The 17,480-nt window shown below is 42.0% G+C and overlaps 1 protein-coding gene across 2 annotated transcripts in view; it reads right to left on the bottom strand.

Moving 5' to 3' along the window:
• Nucleotides 1–17,480, bottom strand: part of kmt2cb (lysine (K)-specific methyltransferase 2Cb) — a 135,037-nt gene that overhangs the window by 35,141 nt on the left and 82,416 nt on the right. For both annotated transcript variants that reach the window (XM_057856562.1, XM_057856563.1), the window contains exons 19-37: nucleotides 16,909–17,090; nucleotides 16,651–16,815; nucleotides 16,466–16,572; nucleotides 15,491–15,562; nucleotides 15,179–15,391; nucleotides 11,579–11,701; nucleotides 11,212–11,343; nucleotides 10,556–10,692; nucleotides 9,576–9,768; nucleotides 8,146–8,238; nucleotides 7,898–7,945; nucleotides 7,057–7,197; nucleotides 6,909–6,941; nucleotides 6,649–6,795; nucleotides 6,420–6,561; nucleotides 5,314–5,549; nucleotides 5,155–5,228; nucleotides 2,647–2,847; nucleotides 484–2,412 (exon numbers count right to left, since the gene is read on the bottom strand). In XM_057856562.1, the coding sequence (XP_057712545.1) occupies nucleotides 484–2,412; nucleotides 2,647–2,847; nucleotides 5,155–5,228; nucleotides 5,314–5,549; nucleotides 6,420–6,561; nucleotides 6,649–6,795; nucleotides 6,909–6,941; nucleotides 7,057–7,197; nucleotides 7,898–7,945; nucleotides 8,146–8,238; nucleotides 9,576–9,768; nucleotides 10,556–10,692; nucleotides 11,212–11,343; nucleotides 11,579–11,701; nucleotides 15,179–15,391; nucleotides 15,491–15,562; nucleotides 16,466–16,572; nucleotides 16,651–16,815; nucleotides 16,909–17,090 (4,368 nt within the window). The remainder of the gene's footprint in view (nucleotides 1–483; nucleotides 2,413–2,646; nucleotides 2,848–5,154; nucleotides 5,229–5,313; nucleotides 5,550–6,419; nucleotides 6,562–6,648; nucleotides 6,796–6,908; nucleotides 6,942–7,056; nucleotides 7,198–7,897; nucleotides 7,946–8,145; nucleotides 8,239–9,575; nucleotides 9,769–10,555; nucleotides 10,693–11,211; nucleotides 11,344–11,578; nucleotides 11,702–15,178; nucleotides 15,392–15,490; nucleotides 15,563–16,465; nucleotides 16,573–16,650; nucleotides 16,816–16,908; nucleotides 17,091–17,480) is intronic.

Raw genomic sequence — 17,480 nt, 5'->3', positions numbered from 1 at the left:
GTTAGTCAGGTCTCTTACAAATGAATGGGTTCAATCGGTACAGTAAATGAACCATTTCTTCGGTAAAATAAAAAAAGGTAAATGGGCATGACGTCATAACAGAGCCTCATGTTGTAAGTGAAAGCTGCCGAGCAGAGTAAGTCCTGCGACATTTCCCTCTTGTATAAACACGACCGAGTCAGTAAAATACAGGTACATTTCCCTATGTAGATTCTGGGTCACGTTGCTTGGCAATGATCAGGGATAAGTCTGGAAAAAGCTATCACTGGATATGGGCTTCTATAACATGTCTCTAAGCAGTGCAAATATGAAGTCCTCAAACTATGGACAAAAAAACTAATATTGAGGGGACTAGCACATGTAAGGCAATTTAAATATTGCCTGCAATTATAATAAATGTTACAAAGAAAACTTTTAAAACTTTTTTTTTTTTTTTTTTTTTTTTTTAAAGAGAGGAAGGAAAATATAATCATAAGTATGAACCTGTCTGAGTTTTTCTTCATTTTCAGCCATAGAAACCTGAGGGTCTGAGGACACAGCAGGCATTTGAGGGGTATTTGGCAGCTGGCTCAGTTCTTGAGGTACAGTTGTATTGGTACCCAGGCTTGACTGATCTTTAACTTCTATCTTCTCCACCTGAGAACGTGGGATCATGGGGGTTTGTTCAAAAGGGTCATGACCAGGCGTTTGACTATGTCTTCTGGAGGGTGAGCAGGTAAATCCCTCATCTGGTCCACAAGGATGTTTAGGTGTTTGTGAGCCTGAATGAGGGAAATGTTCCTGAAGCCTTACTTGAGAGGGAGAAAATGGGTCCTGAGCTCCTATGGACCCTGGCCTTATTCCTTGTCTAATGACTCCTTCAGGCCCAGGATGCACATTTGCTGAAGGCTGAGCATAGGGGTCATTTACATTTGCCCGGGGGTTCCCAGGCTGCGAAAACATGTCATTGCTTCCTGGTCTTGTTGGTCCAGTCGGACTAGTAAATGCCTCAACTGGTGTTCGACTTGTACCTGGTGACTTGGAAAACCTTTCCACAGCATTGGGCCGGGGTGTACCTGGTGGCTGAGCATAGGGGTCAACAGAGTGGGACGGTGAAGTCCTCTGGGGAGCGTGTGGCTGATGAGGAAACTGGTTCATTCCACAGGGGTGAGAGCTGGCAGGTGCATGCAAGTAAGGATCCGAAGATGGGCTTGGGGTGCTTGACGATTGATTATAGTTGTCATGTGGCCTTGGGGTGCCAGGAGGTCTAGCATAAGGCTCAAAAAAAGGGCGAGGTTGAGCATTAGGTTCAGGTCGAGTGTTATTTGCAGGCTGAGAAAAAGGGTCGTATGTAAAGTGGTCAGGCCTTGGTGTGGAAGGTGCATGCGAATAAGGATTTCTAGACATTTGAGCAGTTTGTCCTTGCTGAGCAAATGAATGGGCTTGATGTTGCCCCATACGAGGAGGACTAGTAAAGTTGTCATTCCCAGATGGTCTTGGGGTGTGGGGGGGCTGTGCATAGGGGTCCGTCTGTTGATTCTGGGAGAACCTGTCTGCTGGATGTTGACCTGGTCGGTATAAGGCTTCATGAGCCTGTGGAGGGGGCATTGGTGTCTTAAAAAGTGGTACAGAGCCAGACTCGTTACTTCCCGGGATTGGAGTTAGTAGAGGTCTTGAGTAAGGATCAGACAATATCATCCTGTTTTGAGCCATGCGTTGATAAGCCTCGTTTCTTATCATGGGCCTTGAGTACGGATCTCTGCCCGGCGAGCCCATTGGAGGTCTTCCCTGAGCAGTATGGCTGGTCCTGGGTGGCCCCATAGGCTTCAGAAAAGGGTCTATTTCTCCAGATGGCCTTGGAGTGTCAGGAGGTTTAGCATAAGGATCATTGCTAATAGATGTCGGAGAGCCAAAAGTGTCATGGGCAGGGGAAGGCCTCCCCCGGTCCTGTTGTTCCATCAAAGACGTAGGTGATTTACCAGATTCCATAGGTATTCTACGACACGCATTTGGCCCAAGAGTTGGTGGTCTTGGCGTCCCTACCATCTTGCCATATGGGTCCCATGGAGATGAAGGTCTGGACCCAGTGGAGCCCGGCGAAAAAACCTGAGGGGACTGGGGCTGAGAAGACGAGCCAGATGGAGGAGGAGGAGGGGGTCGTAAAAATACATCATCTGAAGAGCCCGATGTTGGTGTCCCTGGTAACTGCGGTCTCGCAAAGCTATCTTTAGCATTTAGCTGTTGCATTGGAGATGTGCTTCCATTACTAGGTAGCGAAGCTGGGCTCTGGGTTCCGCTGTTGTTGCCATCTCCCTCATTCTGCATGTTTGTCTGTTGCAGCTGCTGTTGCTGTTGGAGTTGCTCATTCTTGACTTGCTCCAGTTTCTGAGTTGCTTCGATTTTGGCTTGCTGTTTGCTTTTCTGTCTCATTTGCTGTTGGAAAACCAAAGCAAAATGATTGGCATTAGACAATAAGTCAATGGAAACAAATGCCATTTGCTAGTCTCATGCAAAAAAAGTGAACTGGGCCTACTAACCACCAATGTCATCAGGGTTAATGCGGAGGGATAATGCAGTTGTTTTGGGAGTGTTTACTAAACCACCTCTTAGATGTCTTAATATTAAGTGGACCTGCTGCTGCCCTGACTTAATTGCATACCCTCTTACCTGTCTAAACTTCCACTCTTGCTCATGCTCTGACTCTTTTGGTTTCAAAGGGTCTTTAAACAGCAGTTCTGTGTCTAGTGGTATGTTGGGATCAAACACCTCAGGGGGCTGTGGATGCTGTGGATGGTGCCTCTTCACTGTCTCATTGGACATCTGGACTTTGTTGATGCGCAGGGCGGCTCGGTTATCTCTTGCCTTTTGCTGAAAAGCACATTGATACACATAATCAAGACAAATCAAAAGCAAACATGGCAAAAATATCCACTTTTAAGCGCGAGACAAGACAAGACATTGATCAATTGCATGCCGGCGGAAACAATTTTGTTTAATGAGATGAAAAGACATAATTCAATTCGTCCAATGTCTTTCAGTGGAGAAATTTTTTTTTAATAGAAGGTAAAATGGATGTCGTCCTTTTTTAATTCCTTTTATTATTGTAGCCAATCAAATGCAATCTAAGATTGTCCCGCCTGCTCGTCATGCACTGTGCTATGCTCAGTCAGTGGCCTATACATGCTCTAATGGACCGAAGAATTGAAACAGGCTTCGTCTGAGTCTCAAGGCCCATTTTTACAGCTGTGACTGCTTAACTTACAGTGGGGCAAATAAGTATTTAGTCAATTACTAATTGTGCAAGTTCTTCCACTTGAAAATATTAGAGAGGCCTGTAATTGTCAACATAGGTAAACCTCAACCATGAGAGACAGAATGTGGAAAAAAAAAAAAAACAGAAAATCACATTGTTTGATTTTTAAAGAATTTATTTGCAAATCATGGTGGAAAATAAGTATTTGGTCTATACCAAAAGTTCATCTCAATACTTGGTTATGTACCCTTTGTTGGCAATAACGGAGGCCAAACGTTTTCTGTAACTCTTCACAAGCTTTTCACACACTGTTGCTGGTATTTTGGCCCATTCCTCCATGCAGATCTCCTCTAGAGCAGTGATGTTTTGGGGCTGTTGTTTGCCAACACGGACTTTCAACTCCCTCCTCACCCCGTGGCGTCAAAATGATAACAAGAACGTGGAGCAAAAATCCTAGAACCACATGGGGGACCGAGTGAATGACCTACAGAGAGCTGGGACCACAGTAACAAAGGCTACTATTAGTAACACAATGCGCCGCCAGGAACTCCAATCCTACACTGCCAGACGTGTCCCCCTGCTGAAGAATGTACACGTCCAGGCCCGTCTGCGGTTCACTAGTGAGCATTTGGATGATCCAGAAGAGGACTGGGACAATGTGTTATGGTCAGATGAAACCAAAGTACAACTTTTTGGTAGAAACACAGGTTCTCTTGTTTCGAGGAAAAAGAATACTGAATTGCACCATACCCACTGTGAAGCATGGGGGTGGAAACATCATGCGCTTTGGGGCTGTTTTTCTGCAAAGGGACCAGGACGACTGATCTGTGTAAAGGAAAGAATGAATGGGGCCATCTATCGAGAGATTTTGAGTAAAAATCTCCTTCCATCAGCAAGGGCATTGAAGGTGAGATGTGGCTAGGTCCTGCAGCATGACAATGATCCCAAACACACAGCCAGGGCAACAAAGGAGTGGTTTCGTAAGAAGCATTTCAAGGTCCTGGAGTGGCCTAGCCAGTCTCCAGATCTCAACCCCATCGAAAATTTGTGGAGGGAGTTGAAACTCCGTGTTGCCCAACGACAGCCCCAAAACATCACTGCTCTAGAGGAGATCTGCATGGAGGAATGGGCCAAAATACCAGCAACAGTGTGTGAAAAGCTTGTGAAGAGTTACAGAAAACGTTTGGCCACCGTTATTGCCAACAAAGGGTACATAACAAAGTACTGAGATGAACTTTTGGTATTGACCAAATACCTATTTTCCACCATGATTTGCAAATAAATTCTTTAAAAATCAAACAATGTGATTTTCTGTTTCCCCCTCCCCCACATTCTGTCTCTCATGGTTGAGGTTTAACCATGTTGACAATTACAGGCCTCGTTAATATTTTTAAGTGGGAGAACTTGCACAATTAGTGGTACTTTTTTGCCCCACTGTACATGACAACTGTTGTATTGCATCATTGACCTATGCATTGAGTCGCAAAGCAATTCTGCGTGGAGTGTGCCACAGTTGATATGCACGTTTTTTCTTGAAGCACAGCATCATCTGGTGTGATTGGCCCGTTTGGTCACATGCTCGATGACGACATAATTCTCTTTCCCTGGCTCGGGACAGCAAGCCCTCTATTTAAAACAGTTATGCGCATGAATACAAGTCTTTATGATGCCAGCACTAAACAACAAAAATATTGTCTGACAATGTTAAAAGGACTATACGGAGCAGACTACTGTGGACGAGCAAGACTGCCAATTTTAATTAGTTAATCCCCAAATGGCTGGATTCCAGACTGTGCTGGCAAGAGGCCCAATGCAAAAAGTGTGTTAATGGAGAACTAAAAGTGACTTCTTGTGCTTACACTTTGTTCATTGTGTATTTACACTCAGGGGCATTTTAAATATACCAGTATGAATGATCTTACCACATATGGGGCCCTGTCTTGTGAACTAGCTTTCCTCCACAGTTTTGCAATTTGCTTTACTCTGGTGGACCAGTCTGGTGAGTAGAAAGAGACAAAGCGCTATAGTTAATTTGTACATTTGAGGCTGTGGGAAAATAAGCTTTAGAGCCATTGACCAACCCGGGAATTCCTCTTTGAGGTTAGGGAAATTGATGTTGGTGTAAAGGACAGGTGCTACAGTAGCAAGCTCCCCGAGTGTCTCCTCCTTCTCCCACTTGAGAGTACTCCTTTGGGCATTAGACATGGCTTCAGTTTCCCCCTCAGGCAGTGATCCAGGCGGTGTGGGGCCTAGGCCATGGGTAGGGGTGGGCCATGGACCAAGTGCATCTCTCGGCATTTGACAGAACTTTCTATCCCTGTCAAGGAAAATAAACAGAACTCTTTAAACCAGGGGTGCCCATTATGTCAATCACGATCGAGTGAGGTTATGCAGCCATCCCACCCTCGCTGTTAAGGCAGATCACGGGGAGGTTGTCTCCTTGAAAAGTAGATAAAAAACAATGAGCACCCCTGCTTTAAACCTTTATAGGGCACTCAACACATTTACTGTCAATGAGGACTGAGAGAGGCTGGCAGCGAGCCCTCCCAGTCAAAATGGATTAGATGTCTGGTGTTGTCAATGGTACTGAAAGATAAGCATTCATAGCCAGTCCTCCCACTTTAAATGAATTGTACGTTTATTGGTGTCAATGGCAGGCAATGACTTAAATGCTATGAAATTGGGGGAAAAAAACAAAACACGTCAGAATATTATTAGGACCATTACCTTAGTGTATCAATGTTTCTATTAATTACTTCTGCCAGTAGGTAAAAGCTATGGAAGGTGGAGGCACTAGATTTGACTCCATGTCTAAATTTTCAACATAATCCCTTTTATTTGTTCTTATTATCAAACTTGAAAAATGTTTGTGCCATGAAACGTAGTTGATTAAATTTTGAGGTAATAAGGTCGAAGGTCATAGACATCAGAAAAGCAGTTTCACGATAATTTCTGATTAATCTATTTAATTTAAAATTCGCAAGGTAATTAATATGATGAGAAAAGGTCAAAAAGGTCAGCAATATGTCGATGCTTTGAATTTGGCTGCTTAGACAGTTCTGCTCTTTGAATGCTCCTTTAGTCAAAATTTCATTAAATTTGTTTTGAATATGTTCATAAGTCATAATTGCTGTGAAGAGTTAAAAAGTAGAGAAAGGACTGTTTAATACAGACACCAGTGCATTACCTGGGATTGTCACTGAAAGGCATACGGTTGAGAGGGGAGAAATTTTCCGGGATTAAGGGCCCTGCTCCTGAATTTGAAGGGAATCGGTTGCCTGGACCCATCATTCCATTAATCACTGGCATCCTTGGAAACATTGGATTGCCTGCAGTGAAAGAAAAATATTATCTATAATATCAATATAATATTAAAACGCTCCAAAATGGAACCGTCTATGAAACCAATAATGCACCTGTGCTGGGATGAGGCATACAAGTGCCAGGTGTCGTAGGGAGGGGCCCAGGACCCTGGGGATGAGGCACCTGTGGTGGGGGTGGTTGGCTTGTGCTGGGGCTGAGGACTGCAGTGAAGAGGTCCTCTACATCCTTGCCCTCCAATTCTGTAACAGTGTTAAGAGAATACAACTGTGACCGTAGAGTTCCTTGTATAAAACATTTCAGCAGAATTTGGCTTATGTAACCACAATGCATAGAAATAGGCAAAATTACAAACCTGGGATTTTGTACAGTTTGCTGAGGATTGATTCTGGGGGGAGGAAAATAAATCAAGAAATGAAATATTAAATAGATGTGACCTACGGGAATAAAAATATCTTCTTTGTCTCCACATGGTAAATGCTGGGCTGGTCTCCCACACTCACCATCAGTGACCATTTTGTCTAACTCTGGACTAAGAATGCCATCCAGGGGTTCTTCTGGAAGGCCTCTAGGTGTTCTGCGACCAGGCTGAGCATGTGGTGCTATTGGGGTGCTTTCTGTTAATGGGCCCATGTCCAGAGCAGCTGTGGAAACACACATGGACACACAAAAGCAATCTTAAACTCCCTACTTCGTATATGAAATAGTTCCTAAAGTGAGCACCATATGAAAAAACATTATGTTGGTTATTAGTTGGAAAAGCAACACAGAGTTAGAAGAAACACAAACCATTCATTGGCATTACATAAAAGAAATACAATAGGGTCACAGTTTAAATAGGAAACCTAATGTTTTTTTCTTTACCTTACTAAATTGAGAAATCTGCATTTCAGAAGAAAATGTTAAGCAAATATAAAGATATACTAAAATGTGCACATACTCTACACACGTACACACACACAAAAATAGGAAGAGTAATGAAAGTGTTGCGCAGCTTTTAAAGAATCATTAGTATGAATATCATGAAAGCGACCCAAAAGGGTTTGGATGGATTCATGGACATTAAGTAAATTTAGCTTTAACCAACTATCAGTGCCTCACAATTGCTCGGGTGACTACCTGTGCCTGTTATTTGAAAAGCTTTTTCATTAAAGTAAACAAAACCAAATGTTTAGCTTTTTTCAGACCCATCGCGCAAACATAGGCTCATAATGCACACTGTGTTAGAGCCACACAAGATTTGGACAGCAAGTGAGAAGCACTTTCCATGCAAATTAAGATGGTAAGTGTAGGAAATCAAGATTGCAATGAATCTAGGGGATTAGTAGACCAGCAAACCCTTACCAAAAGGAGGAGGTGAGCCAGCAACCTGGAAGGGGCAAAAATCAAGACCTAAAAGAACCCAAAATCAGATAACATGAGTGGAAAAACAATGTAAAAGAAAATATGATTTGGACAATGCAAACAGAGGTTAAAAACAAAGATGAACAAAATATCTTAATTTTTTTTTGGCTGCCTAAAGTTTCTTCAAATTCAAATCAGCAGATTGGAGTTTACTTCCACTGCAACCACCTATAAAATTAAAAACGCACCAGAATCACCGCTTGGTTTTCCGAGCATTCCCAAGATGTCTGCATCAGTATTCAAAACATCAGCTAGATCAACTAATGGCTCCTCAGATGTCTCTGTAAATGGGTTTGGGGAAGACAAAAAACAAAAACAAAATTAAAAAAAACTAATGTCACAAATTATAACTGACAATGATGGTGATTGGACATGCTAGTAGGTGGAGAATAAAAACACAATGCGACCTTGACTTAAGACAATAACTGAGCAGCCCATTATGTGTGAACTTTGGAAGTGTTATTTTTTTGTTTAAGAGTTATGGTGAACAGTCGTGGAAAATTACACATAGTAGGCTGTGGCAACCAATTGGCTGTGCTATCTAGGCTGTGTATAGGGTAACTAATATTGAACTTGGAAAGCAGAGGAAAACTTGGTTCTAAGGCAGTGGTTCTTAACCTTGCTATAGGTACCAAACACCACAAGTTTCACAGGTTTATTGCTGAACTCTTCGGAATGAACTAAGAAAGTTATTTCTTTTAACGAATTCAAAACCTTGCAAGCTAACATCAGCAAGTGAATTCATGTTCAAATTTTTTCCAGATTTCTAATTTACTATAAATAATTTTGCCATTTGCTGTAGATTTTCACGTTGGTAAAAGAAATTGAACTCATTTCATTTCACATTGTTCCTTTGTTTTCATGTCCACATTCTCATTTTATCATCATCATTATTTATCATCCCTGAACCGCATATTTTCATGCCGTAAAATGACGCAATTTAAAAAAAAAAAAAAAAAATCTACATAGTTTATGTCTGTAGGTCTGTTATACTTCCTCATACCAAGTGCCGATCAACCTTCCACTGAGCAAACCGATTTCACCTCCCATTAGATAGAAGGCTAACATTTGAAAGAAATGGAATGGAGTCTGTAAATTTAGGGAAAACCAGTCCAAAACGTGGCCTAAAATGCCACTTCGGCTAGATTTAGTCAGCATGCAAATTAGAACTCTGCGTTTCTTAACCTTCACCGAACACCTTAGGTTTACTCACCTAAACCCTAGGTTTCGATCGAACCCCAGTTAAGAACCACTGTTCTAAGGCTTGATTTAAACTGCAGCCCTAAGTGCAACTCGCATCCATGCAGTGAAACAATGTGCGAATGTGTTTAGAAAAAAGTGCATGACTCAACTATGTTGGAAACATACAATCAGATGTAAGAAACGACATTTGAAGAGTGAACCTTCATTAATAGTGATATAATTCTTGATTAAGTGACGACACCATGTGAATTTAACCAAATAAAAAACAAAAAGTATGTAACATGGAGGAAAATCCAGTATCGGGCTTTTGCAAGATTATAAAGTTGCTTATAAGCAATACAATTGATGTTTGAATTGGGTGTAAGATCACTTGCCATGATTTACCCAGGTCATTGAATTGAAATAGAATACATACGCTCTGCAAGTGGTCTGGTAGCGAGGGACCTCGCAGTGGCGCTGAGCAGAGGGTCTGCCGAAGAATTCAGGAAGCCGGCGGTAAGACGCTTCCTCTCAAGTTGGCTTTGCCCGTCTTCAATTAGACCTGACTCCACCCCTTGCCGCCTGCTCTGTTTGCTTTTGTCCAGAAGGTCCTTTCCAAAGAATGCCTCCTGAGCACGACAAGGCGAAGCACTTCAATAACTGTCACCTAACAAGTTTATCGCAAAGACACCTCCCCCGTGGGGATCATTCAAACATGCATTCAAGGACGATGAAAACATCAGCTCTGAAACCAACAGCAATAATGCAGCTGACCTCACTTTCGTCAGCACCAATCAACCCCTAAACCACTTATTCCCACATGTCATCCACAATCTTAGAAGACATGTAATCGTAGCAGTCCCAGCTGCACATGGACATTAAAAGACCAATGTGTTACTTTTTCAATAATGAATGAAATGTGCTTTGCAGAGTTGGGACCTTCAGGTTTGACAGTGCACCACCCCGTTTCTGCTGCGGTAGTATAAAGAGGAGCTCTGACATCTTGCCTGTAGCTTTATGCACATCACATATCAGTGTTTTGGCCAACACAAGGTGACAGTGAAATATTGTCTTGAGACGAGGAATGTTCAAGTCACATCCATTTAAGCATTTTTTTGGTGAATTCACAACCCAGATGGGAGCCTTTTAAGCAGCATGATATGACAGTTCCCTCTATGTTTAAAAAAAAAACATGCAGAGGGACTCTGTGCTTAAAATGTAAGTGGTTTCGATGTAATGTACTTTCAATTATCCAGTTTCTCCAAGGAGCTACAAACACATTGTCGGATACAATCTGTAAATTATTCCAAAAATACATTATCCAATCAAATTGAGAGAATAACAAAACTAGTAACAAGAATGACGATAACAATTAGAGTGACTCATTTGCACAGTCATCTTTCAAAGGTGACAGACCTGTAGGTAGGTGGGAAAGGCCTCCTCCAATTTTGTTTTCTTCTTTCGGTAGCGTTTTTTAATTTTTTCCGCAACCTCTGCTCCGGGAGGTGTCTCATCCACAGGTGTGTCGGGCTGTGCCTCTGTCCACCCTCCAACTAAAAGAATCACAAAATACATAGACATACTTGTTGGGTTTTTCTATATAGTTACATGAAAAAAAGTGTTCAAGGGTTATGGTAACATAAATCAATAAATTAAAACAAAATGTATGCTCAAGAAGTCCTTGGTTTCTAACTTTAATTTTGTGTTAGAGTAGGTTGGCCTATCCTACCCTTTTCACCTTATATAGGGTAAGCGACCATTTTTGGTAATTAAAAAACAAAGCAAAACACCTAACTACAAAGACCTGACGTCCACATACAATATGTGGACATCACATTTTGGGTGATGTAGGGCACAATATTACCTTCAGTATATAAGTGTGGCCTACATGGCCCAAAATGTCCACAGGGATTTTTCGCTTGCCAGTCTCTCCCAGTCAAAATGGATTGGACATCTGGCGCTGTCAATGGCAGCCATTGAGTTAATTGAGCGACCACTAAAGGGTTAAACCAAGGAATCCATGCATGCAAATTGTGTCACTGCATACAATGGTAAAGCAAAGCTGCACTGACCCTCTTCTTTTCCAATGGGACACTCTGACACAGACATCGAACCAGATGAATCCTTTCTACACAGCAATCGTTTAGCCTTGCCTGGACCTTGGCCCGGTCGGCTTCTCTGCCGCACCATGAACCCACCGATCCCTTGAAGAGATTCATTAGCAATAGTTTATTGCAGAGGCAATCTTCACAAAATCACGATGCTGGGTTTTATGTTTATTTATCAAAGGCTCATTGTTTAGAGTGAAGGCTAAGAAACACTAGATGGAGGTCTGTGTCCGCGAGGGAACACAGTACTTGCGTTACAGCAATAGCGTCAGGCTTGTACTGTCACATTTCACGCCTCAGAGGAGCTGTCTCCTTCAATCAGGTGCCCTACCCGGTCGGTACGGTTTCCTCTTCCTCTTCTTGCTACCGTCGACCCCCTTGGAATCGTCTTCCACAGGCTCGCGCTCTGGGCTGGAGTCAGACTTTCCCTCGCAATCCAGGAGCTCTGTCTCCGCTAAATGAAGAGAACACTGATGATGAATGACAGCCCGGTGGAGGAGAACCACACCCCGGTTCTCTCAACACAGCATTGGGGTCAATTTTATGTGAACTCCATACAACGAAAGGACATTAGCCTGATTGAAATCAAATTCATTTCATTTGCTTTTTACTTCAGCAGTGGCAATTTCCTGCTTCAATCTCTCAGGTCCTTTTACTCATCACTCAATGGTGCTATGTGAAGATATACAGTACATTGTATGAAAAAAAAAAAAACATTTTGGTGAAATTATTAATATTAGTACTGTTGAATATTGGTGAATTTTACTTATCAAAGACGAAGAAACATTTCAGATTATAGTAATAACAGCTGGAGCAAACCACTACATAAGCAGCCAAATTCAAAGCATCGCCGTTAGTAGAGTGGGCACTAGAGGTAGGAATCTTGGGGCACCAAACGATTCGATTACGATTCAGAGGCTACGATTCAACTATAAATCGATTTGGTTTTATGATGCATGCTTTTATTTTGGCGCAGGAAGCGAACAGGAAGCCGGCGCATGCACAGCAGCCCAGTGACAGAGGAGACAGCCTGCATGCACATTTGTTGCTTGTGAAGCATCCAGAGGCGACAGCTAGATATAACCCCTTTTGGAAATCGGGCCGATCACGACATTTTTCAGAGGGTTTGAATCAGCTGAAAAGGATCGGGTTCGTAATTTAAGAAATATATTTTTGTTTCTCTGCTTCATGGGTGCACAGCCGTCACCCTCCCTCCTGCTGCTTTTCTTGCTCAGCAGTATACTGCAAATTGCTGCTTGTTAAAGTTAACAATGAGTGACAGCTGGCGAAATTTTGATGTTGCCAGAGAGTGCTGCGAGTGCTGACTTGAAAGGCACCGCATCTCTCAATCATCGTTGAGCTTGTTAAACATTAGCGTGTTCTCTCTTAAGTGTTATCCTGAGCGTATCTGAGTGGACCCACTCAATTAAGCATTTAATAAAGGCAAGCATTTTTCTACGTTATTCTTGTTTAAAATTAATTAGGTGGGACAGAACCATGTTTAAAACTTATAATTATTACATTTTTGAAGTGCTTAAAAACCATTTATTAAAATATAAATACACATAAGTTTTTGTAAAAATAATACTTTGAGGGAAAGGGTGGGAAAAACATGTCTTATATAGTAAATGTTTCCAATGCGAAATATGAATAAATACATACAGTAGGATACACCCCCCAAATTTTTTTTTTTTTGGGGGGGGGGGGGGGGGGGGGGGGGGGTTCGGTATCGGATCGGGAATCGGTATCGGGAGATTCTCAAAATCACGTGGGTCTGACTCGGATGCAAAAATATGCGATCGGGACATCCCTCGTTATAGCAAAATTCCTTTTACCCGCTGTGACCTTTCCCCTCATTACCTCAAAATTTAATCACCTCTTCTGTTTTTTTTTTTATTACAAACATAGGTGTGGGCGGATGTAATGAAATGGGGAACAACAGGGCTAAACAGGCATCTGTTAGGGTGACATTTTAACAGTTATTCCGTCAACTATAGGCTAAATAAGAAAACTACTCCGCCAACTCTGGAAGTAGTGGGTACGCCTACAGTGCCCTTCTGGTGACTGTCACTTGAAAAATACACATATTGTAGGCCCAGCCAAACGATGTAAAAATTGTGACTTATAGTCCAAAAAGACAGTAGATTTTCATTATTAATTTCTTCAAATTCTAGTTATTTCTGCACATACCGTGTTTCATACATATACAGTGGGGCAAATAAGTATTTAGTCAACCACTAATTGTGCAAGTTCTCCCACTTTGAGCGCCTTGAAAGGTGGAAAAGCGCTATATAAGTAAAACACCAACCAACCAACTTGAAAATATTAGAGAGGCCTGTAATTGTCAACATGGGTAAAGCTCAACAATGAGAGACAGAATGTGGGGGAAAACCCCCCACAATATCACATTGTTTGATTTTTAAAGAATTTATTTGCAAATCATGGTGGAAAATAAGTATTTGGTCAATACCAAAAGTTCATCTCAATACTTGGTTATGTACCCTTTGTTGGCAATAACAGAGGCCTAACGTTTTCTGTAACTTTTCACAAGCTTTTCACACACTGTTGCTGGTATTTTGGCCCATTCCTCCATGCAGATCTCCTCTAGAGCAGTGATGTTTTGGGGCTGTCATTGGGCAACACGGACTTTCAACTCCCTCCACAGATTTTCTATGGGGTTGAGATCAGGAGACTGCCTAGGCCACTCCAGGACCTTGAAATGCTTCTTACGAAGCCACTCCTTTATTGCCCTGGCTGTGTGTTTGGGATCATTGTCATGCTGAAAGCCCCAGCCACGTCTGATCTTAAATGCCCTTGCTGATGGAAGGAGATTTTCACTCAAAATCTCTCGATACACGGCCCCGTTCATTCTTTCCTTTACACAGATCAGTCGTCCTGGTCCCTTTGCAGAAAAACAGCCCCAAAGCATGATTTTTTCCACCCCCATGCTTCACAGTGGGTATGGTGTTCTTCGGACGCAATTCAGTATTCTTTCTCCTGCAAACACGAGAACCTGTGTTTCTACCAAAAAGTTCTATTTTGGTTTCATCTGACCATAACACATTCTCCCAGTCCTCTTCTGGATCATCCAAATGCTCTCTAGCGAACTGCAGACGGGCCTGGACGTGTACTGGCTTCAGCAGGGGGACACATCTGGCAGTGCAGGATTTGAGTCCCTGGGGGCGCATTGTGTTACTGATAGTAGCCTTTGTTATTGTGGTCCCAGCTCTCTGTAGGTCATTCACTAGGTCCCCCCCTCGTGGTTCTGGGATTTTTGCTCACCGTTCTTGTTATCATTTTGACACCACGGGGTGAGATCTTGCATGGAGCCCCAGATCGAGGGAGATTGTCAGTGGTCTTGTATGTCTTCCATTTTCTAATAATTGCTCCCACAGTTGATTTCTTTACACCAAGCGTTTTACCTATTGCAGATTCAGTCTTCCCAGCCTGGTGCAGGTCTACATTTTTGTCTCTGGTATCCTTCGACAGCTCTTTGGTCTTGGCCATAGTGGAGTTTGGAGTGTGACTGACTGAGATTGTGGACAGGTGTCTTTTATACCGATAATGAGTTAAAACAGGTGCCATTAATACAGGTAACGAGAGGAGCCTCGTTAGACCTCGTTACAAGTTAGACCTCTTTGACAGCCAGAAATCTTGCTTGTTTGTAGGTGACCAAATACTTATTTTCCACTCTAATTTGGAAATAAATTCTTTAAAAATCAAACAATGTGATTTTCTGTTGTTTTTTCCCCCACATTCTGTCTCTCATGGTTGAGGTTTACCCATGTTGACAATTACAGGCCTTTCTAATCTTTTTAAGTAAGAGAACTTGCAGAATTGGTGGTTGACTAAATACTTATTTGCCCCACTGTATATACGGAACGACATTTATCGTGCAAGCAGTTTGAGCATGTTTGCATTAGTAAGCCACCTCTTGCATCCTCCATGTCCTCATCCCGGGAGTGTTCTGAAAGGGGATCCAAGGGGCCTTGGAGGACTGCCACACTGTTCTGGTTTATTATCTTGAGTTTGAGCTTGGGCTTGGGTTTCCTGCGCCTTGATGCCGTGGCAGACAAGCTCTGGAGCTGACAAAGTCCTGACTCTGTCAAACAAACCCCATCTTGGGTGTAGGTCCTTGATAAATCTGAGGAGATTTAAATATTCATGCGATTAACCTATACTTGCATTTAGTACTCAAACTTGATTGTGTCCAACAAGCGTTGAATATCAATAGTGAACTTACCCATTTCTCTTGCTTTGGTGACAATCTGTGTCATGACAGCAGGCTCAATGGTGTCTCTGGGTTTGGTCAACACTGTCGAACACACACGACAAAACAAGAACAAATTACATCAGAAGCAGTTCAAAGCAATTAAAAAATGACTTTAAAAAAAAGGCAAACAAATGGAGTACCCAAACTTGTGCTCATTTGGATGTTTAAAAAGGGACAGGTCTTAAATTTTCTATGTCAAAAACATTATATATGTATAACTCCGAGTTTCCCCCTAGTGCTGTATAAACCTGACGAGACACCAGACTTTTCTTGAACGACCCCATCCTTACAGTGCTTTAATATAAAGTAGAAAAAGTTTACTTATTTTACCAGCATCTGATTAAAAGTGCAGTGGTTACATCTTATGGTGGCTATGTGAACCTAATGTAACTGTCTAAGGTCTCAGCTATTGCACTGAATAGCACTGTATTTTTGTTTGTTAAAACTATTTCACGACTGTCTTTTTGTAGACTATATGTTGAAGTATTGTTAAGAAATGGCTTCTAATAACAATAGTCATAATTTGAGACTCCCTCGTTTTTCGTGGTTAATGGGGACCAGAGCCCGCCACAATAAGTGAAAAACCGCCAGGTGTATTTTGCATAGCTATTTTGATTGGGAATGCCAGTTCACTTTGCATTGTTGTTTAACTGTGTGAGAATAGGGCCTCATTAATACAGATTGAAGCGCTTTTCTTTTTGTGAACATTATCTTTTTTTTTTTGAGGGACAGAAATATTATTTTTGTTGTTTCAAAAGACAGGTCCAATGCCTATACATCAGCTATTTTCAGAAAGAAATAGGGCAATGTAAAGACTTCTATAATTTGTGAGGTATCTTTACAAACCCGACACATTACCACTAAGAAGCCTCAGAACTGTTTGAAAAGTGAATAAAAAAAAAACCCAATATGTGCTCATCCCAGAAAACATCTACAACCGCCCACCTTTAGTGGTCTTGAAATTTCGGCACATTGTGCAATCAAAGCAGTTCTCTGCAGCTTTCTCAACATCTTCTTCTGAATGGAGACCTTGACAAGAAGCATGAAACCACCTGTGGACACAGCAAGAGGTTTACTGTAGATAAAAATTTCATAAGCAGTTCGTTTTTTTCGTACTGACGGCTGCATACCTATCACATTGTCGACATTGGACAATGATGGTGCCTTCGCTGTAGGTGACCAGGCAGACAGGGCATGTTGAAAGGCTGGCACAGGGAGCACACTGGGTGTAGTTATTCTGCCAGTCACACCTCAGACCTGGAGTGGTGGCGCCACACTGCGTACAGGACACACACCTACAGGGGACAAGGAACACAGAGGTCATACTGTAATTCTCGAATCACTTCATAGACGACAACTCAGCACAAAAATTCCTCTTTATCACTTGCCATTTGCACTTCCAACTGTCTTTGGGTACATTCTGCAACGGGGGGTCGAGGCAGTATGTGTGATAGCTGATGTCACAGTCATCACATAAAAGCAAGCGGCCAGGGTCAGTGGCCTGACCGCAGGCTTCACACACTGTGCACTCTAGACAACGCCAACCTTTACTGAGCACTACCTTAGTTATCTGAAAGAATGAGAAAAATGAAAGAAAAATGAGATGTTCCAACTGTAGATAAACTCATTGGCTGCCTTTGAGTAAAAAAACATACAAAAAACATTTTCATTCTTAACGAACCATAAACTGTACATAGCAACACATAGAGCATTTCCTATGGAAATGTGAGGAGGCTTATGAGTTTCTGCTGCCTTTATGTTTTAAGATAATGGAATGCCATTTTACAGAGAGGAAGACATTTTTAAATGTGTGATAAAGGGGTTGTTGTGGACAAATAAGTAGTCAATATTTGGTATGGTACTTTTTCAGGATGAAATTTCAACGTTTTAACTTTTTAAAGATGAAAGGATAGCTTCTCTAGCCAACACTGCAGTGTGGCGCTTGTGAAGTTCAGCAGTT

The sequence above is a fragment of the Corythoichthys intestinalis genome, chromosome 14, assembly GCF_030265065.1.
Source record: "Corythoichthys intestinalis isolate RoL2023-P3 chromosome 14, ASM3026506v1, whole genome shotgun sequence".
Classification (NCBI taxonomy): Eukaryota; Metazoa; Chordata; class Actinopteri; order Syngnathiformes; family Syngnathidae; genus Corythoichthys; species Corythoichthys intestinalis.
The sequence above is the reverse complement of the archived record's forward strand: the minus strand, read 5'-3'. Positions and strand labels throughout refer to the sequence as shown.